Raw genomic sequence first — 5,729 nt, 5'->3', positions numbered from 1 at the left:
GTAAAAAATCTATGTTAATAATCTCTCTAACAATCCAATGAGGTCTTGGAAACAAATAAATGTTCACCGTGCAATAAACTGCACATTATTTTCAACATCACTCTACAGATTTTAGCAGTTTCTATAGCAGTATATCACTTACACCATGGTAAACGGTGAGCAAATTATCAGCAGACGTTCAGTCTTGGTCGAACTATCCCTTTGTATAAAGGTCTTTTGTTATCTGTAACACACAGTAAGGTCCCTTAAAGGACAGAAAACTGAAAATTCTGTCATTATTTATTCACTCTTCATTTGTCAGAAAATTGTTTGAGTTTCTTTCGTTGAAAAATGCTGAAAATCAGATCAATGACTAACATAATATTTGTTTTTCTTATTATGGAAGTCAATGGTTACAGATTTCTAACACTCTTCAAATAAGCTTATCGTTTCATTCATTCATTTTCTTGTCGGCTTAGTCCCTTTATTAATCTGGGGTCGCCACAGCAGAATGATCCACCAACTTATCCAGCAAGTTTTTACGCAGCGGATGCCCTTCCAGCTGCAACCCAACTCTGGGAAATAAGCTTATCATGTTCAGAAGAAAAGAAAAAAAATATTTCATAAGGTTTGGAAACCCCTTGAAGGGGAGTAAATAGTGAGTACATTTTAATGAGTATTAGTTACTGCATTACATCAACAAAGACATTCATTCAATTTACAACAGTGTTTTTAATGTTTTATTACATTATAAATAGACAAATGTTTAATGTTAGTCTCTCACAGGTTTATTGCACAGTAATAACAGACACACCTTTTGATGCTACAGCAGTTATGCTAAAATGAACATGAACCAAGATTATTGAACGCATTAGACATATACTAATGTTATTAACTACAGGGCTTTGTCATTAAGTCTTACTTTCTTATCCTTAATTAATTTCTAAACATATTTATTATCCCCTTATAGATGAAATTTTAAATCTATATTATAATAATTATAAAATTTGAAAAAGTACAAAGTGGTGCAAATGGTAATTCATTTATTTCCAAGAACAGTTTAGCTGTATGTAAAATAGTCCATGATAAATAATTTTACCATGTGTAAAATGTGTGTTCATGAAATAAAAAGAATTTATCTCAAGAGGAAAAATAACTATTTTATGTTATTTTATATCGTTCGAGTTTAATCGTAAAAAAAATGTATGACTTAAAAAAGAAGGCGTAGCACCCAAACCCACCCCTAAACCTGACAGTCATTGATGAATAGGCAAATTGTATATAGCGTTGGATTTATCAAATATTTTTGTTGTTGATGGGTATTTGACAGGTTTCTAGATCTTCTTCCAGTTGGAAAAGTCACCATTTAAAATGTGTGAGTATTCAGTACAACATATTCCAGTCTGTAGCAGCTGATAAATACAGTCCTTTATAATTGATCAGCTTGACCATTGCTGGAGAGACTTGTCTACCGGACTCCATATAGAAGAATGAGGACTGTGACCAGTAGATGTAAAGATGACTTTTTTGTAGATGCAGCATTGAAAATGAAGTATGTGCTCTGCACCACTTTGTGTGCTGAGAAACAGTAAAGATAAAGAAATAGTTTATAACAGAAACATAGTGCTGTGTAACTCATGATCTACATGTGTCATTCTAGTTAATGAGTCACAACCAGTTTGTTTGTCCAAAGTGTCCAATCTGTCATCACATCTTTTTTTTAAACAAACCTGATTTGATATGCAGTGCTCTGTGTAAATGTTATTAATATGGGTGAGTCCTTCCTAATAATTGGTTTCATCGTTTTTATTTTTTCCACTGTAGACTATTTTACCTGTGACAGTTGCTTCTGAGACAGCGACCACAAGAGAGTTCTGGATGAGACATCGGTAACTTTCATTCTCCTTTACTGGGTCTTGAAGCAGACTAGAAACATGTATGATTCCTGCAATGTTGAAAAAACTAGTGCTGCTGTTTAAAATCTGCCCACTTTGATTGTACCAGTTCACCTCTGGCTGAGGAAACCATTTAGTTGCCACGGCAGACAGAGATCCATTGGTCAGTTCAGTAAATGTGGGAGCTGAAAAAGCTTCAAATAAACACACAGATCTGAGTTAATACACAGATATCCTATATCTGCCATGTTATGCTACAAACAGAAATCATTCATATCTTTTAATCGGAATTCACAAATCCTCACGGGATAGTAAAGTTTCCATCTTACGCACTCTCTTATGACTTCAGACACATTTCTCTTTTTACATACTGTACCATTCTTCGACTAATACAAGCACAATTCAGAAAAAGTTAGGACGGTTTAAACGCAGGAAACCTGACACGCAAATAAATAAGAAAGTTGTGATTTCATTACACCATTAATTGGAGCTTTTGTAGCCGATAGGGTGTCTTCTTTTCCAGGGGGACGCCCATGCATGTTTAAACAAGACAATGAAAAACCTCATTTTGCACACATTACAAAGTCCTGGCTATGGCGGAAAAGAATACAGGTACTTGACTGGCCTGCCTGCAATCCCGACCTGTTTCTAATAGAGAATGTGGGCCGCATTTTAATGTGCAAAATGCAAAAGAGGGGTCTGGATGCAGACCTGCAGAAAAATGCTTTTTAATGGGCTCACCTAACCCCACCCTAACCCTACCCCTCACGGTGACATCACAAGCTAAATTTGAGTGCATTGTGTCTGACATTGCATCGATAAGTGATGCAATGTCAGCTTTCATCATAAAGGCTGCATACAGATACTATTAAAATGCAACAACGATGACCCCATACCCCTTTTCCCACCTTAAGACTTGCTAGCAGGAGGAATGGGACAAAATTACACTTGAAACACTTCATCACTTGGTGTCTTCAATCCATAAATGTCTTTTACGTGTTGTGAAAAGGAATAGCAACATTACAAGGTGGTAAATGCTTTTCTGTTTCAACTTTTTAAGAAATGTCTTTCAAGAACCAAAATTGGAATACGTTTTTGTTTTGGAAAAAAAACAAAACATTAGGAACACATTAAAACAACCCAGGCTCGTTCTGAAATTGTACTGCTATATACCTTTCTGGAGAGCACCAAACACGTCCCAGGGGCTATGTTTTTTGGAGTTTTTGTTTTTACGAATTTGCCAGAAGCCGATGTGTATGCTATTTGAGATCTCAAATTTCTCTTGTGAGTGCCATTCACGCCTGCTGTTCTCAAGTAAATCCACCAAAGGCTGTTGTCGACTGTCTGAATGACTGACTGATCAATCAACTGACCCACCCTTCTCTTTTCGTAAACCCAACCAATAGTGTTTTCAAGCACGAAGCGCAGAAAGAAACAGTGTCATACGGCACTGTAGCATTTGTTTTAAAGATAAAATCCAGCCATACGTACTTCTGGTTAAATAATTTGCAATCTCCAAAAATGTATATAGGGCTACGTTTTCAGAATGAGCCTATGTTGCTTTAAATAATGTTTGTTGTGTTATCAGAAATGAAATACAAAGTCAAAGTAAATTTAGAAATCACTACTTTCTTTTTTATTTACGACTTTCATACTGTCCCAACTATGTCAGATTTAGGGTTATAATTGTTGTATATAATGTTTTATAATGTTTCTGACTGAATTAGTTTTGAACAAACAGATTGCGTGTATAATTCAATGACTTACTCAAAAAAGGATTAATGGCATATATAAAAAATAAACCAGAAAAATGCAATTTTAAACAGTATATGCTTTGAAGGAAAGAAACAAAGAAAGAAAGAAAGAAAATAAGAAGGAAAGAAAAAAAGAAAGAAAGAAAGAAAGAAAGAAAGAAAGAAAGAAAGAAAGAAAGAAAGAAAGAAAAAGAAAGAAAGCATTTACCAGCTACTCTGAGTGTAACAATGGCAGTTCCAGAGACTTTTGCTGCATTGACAGTGCAGCGGTACACGCCGTCATCCTCCAACTTTATGTTTCTCAGCAGCAGGGAAGCGTTCCCTGTTGAAATTGAGTCTGGGAACAGTTGAGCCCTGTTGCTGAACTGTGCGTTCTGTGTCTGAAGCTGGGCTGCTTTGTTCTTGTATTCATAAACCACACCACTGACGGAATCTTTCAGCCAAGTAATTGACACATCACTGAACTGTCCATTGCCTGTGTTACTAAGAAACCTGCAACCCAGCATCACATCATCATCAAGATTTCCCACAGTAGTTGGACTAATGCTCTCAACGGTGCCTTGGGACACTTGGAAACAAACAAACACATAGATAATTAGTTTCAATTACAGTCCAAAAGATTTATAATCACACAAACTCTATGAAAGTTTGATAACACTTTAGTTTAAGGAACAATTCTCACTTTTACAGCACAAACTCTTAAGGAATACACACAATTTGGTCTTATTTTTTGTTTTGATCAAATCATCTAATTGAAAATGTATTATACATAGTGTAAAAAATGTTGGGCTCCACACAATCGATTTGTAAAGGGACAACAGGAAAGAATTAAAATAACTTATTCATTTTTTTTTTTTTTTTTACAAATTTAAGTAGGTTAAACATACTGTAAAACAATTAAGTAGTCCCAATAAACCCTCAATAAACCCTGTTGTTTCAGCTCAATTTAAATAAGTTTATTCAGCAGCTCATCTTTTGAGTATACATACACTAAATATTTTGGAAGTTATGTATATGCTTGACTGATGTACTGTCCTTCGGAAACTCAATATCTTAACTCATATTGTAGTGTAGTAATGCAGACTTTTTGTAAATTTGCTTTAGAATGATACTTATTGTGAAAAGCGCTATACAAAGAATATTAACTGGTGGCTTATTATTACATGCCTGTTATATCGATATTAGCTTTTTATTTGTACTTATGAAGTACATATTCTGCATGATCTTATTCTAAAACACCCAATAAGCTGCAAATTAAGGGGTTATTGAGGCAAAAGTCAGAGTTAATAATGGTTTATTATAGTGAGAATCGTACAATAAAAAAGCGTGACCAAGAGTTTTACTAACCTGAAAATGCAATAGCCAAAATGAAAATGATGATTCCAGACATGACTACTATGAGACAAATCATACTGCAGAAGACACACATTCAAAATTGAACCGTTAAACAGTACACTTAACTTTTTAACATGAAATAGAGAAGTAAGTAGCCCATGTTTCTACCTTCCAAAGATTATTTGTCCAATTGAAGCCATTTTGGTGTAAGCTGGTCTACTTTTATGAAGTGTATTTGATGAATCGATGTACCGCTGTGCTCAGCATCTCTGTAGATGGCATAATAAATCAACAGGCAAAGATGGACGAGCACGATTTAATCCCCTCAGACTAGTTCCTAACTTTGCTTCCACTGAAGGAGATCAGCACCTCCTCCCTAAGTCAATATTAGTTACCTCTGAGAGGTGTGTCCTGATACTCTTGATAAAACACTGCTTGACAAATTGTTGGTAACCTTTTCACCTACTGTAAATACAGTTGAGTGTGTGTGTAATCTCATCTACATAACAGGTCATAAGAATAAAATAAAACAATTTTACTTACTGCAATTACTGAATGAAGTAAGGTTTTACTCTATATTAAAAGTAATTTATTTATAGTTAGCTATTATGTACTTGCCTTATGTCACAAATACCAGTGATCTAATCCTGGAAGATAGCTGGTAAACTTGCAGATCACTACAAATCCGCAATTACATAGACTACAAGTTTCAGTCATGCTCCGCTCACACGCACCTGTTCCAGATTTGGTTGATTGTGCACACTCA

At 35.0% G+C, this 5,729-nt stretch overlaps 1 protein-coding gene across 1 annotated transcript; it reads right to left on the bottom strand.

The window, feature by feature from the left end:
* Positions 1–705: 705 nt before the first annotated feature.
* On the bottom strand, positions 706–5,317 carry vtcn1 (V-set domain containing T cell activation inhibitor 1). Its single transcript, XM_087267690.1, has 5 exons — positions 5,132–5,317; positions 4,976–5,040; positions 3,837–4,196; positions 1,814–2,068; positions 706–1,557 (listed from the first exon to the last, which is right to left on the bottom strand). Exons 1-5 carry the CDS (start codon positions 5,161–5,163, stop codon positions 1,448–1,450), a joined length of 822 nt encoding a protein of 273 aa, XP_087123816.1. The 5' UTR covers positions 5,164–5,317; the 3' UTR covers positions 706–1,447.
* Between the last annotated feature and the right edge of the window lie 412 nt (positions 5,318–5,729).

Source organism: Danio rerio, chromosome 9 (assembly GCF_052040795.2).
Source record: "Danio rerio strain M-AB ecotype USA chromosome 9, GRCz13ab, whole genome shotgun sequence".
Classification (NCBI taxonomy): Eukaryota; Metazoa; Chordata; class Actinopteri; order Cypriniformes; family Danionidae; genus Danio; species Danio rerio.
This window is presented reverse-complemented; position numbering and strand designations above follow the sequence as displayed.

Bases quoted from the DNA above. Each gene is read 5' to 3' on its own strand.
- vtcn1 (XM_087267690.1), bottom strand. From the start codon at position 5,163: ATGGCTTCAATTGGACAAATAATCTTTGGAAG. The intron at 5,041-5,131 runs GTAGAAACATGG...TGTCTTCTGCAG, and splicing joins GGACAAATAATCTTTGGAAG to TATGATTTGTCTCATAGTAG. The intron at 4,197-4,975 runs GTTAGTAAAACT...TTTGTTTCCAAG, and splicing joins TTTGGCTATTGCATTTTCAG to TGTCCCAAGGCACCGTTGAG.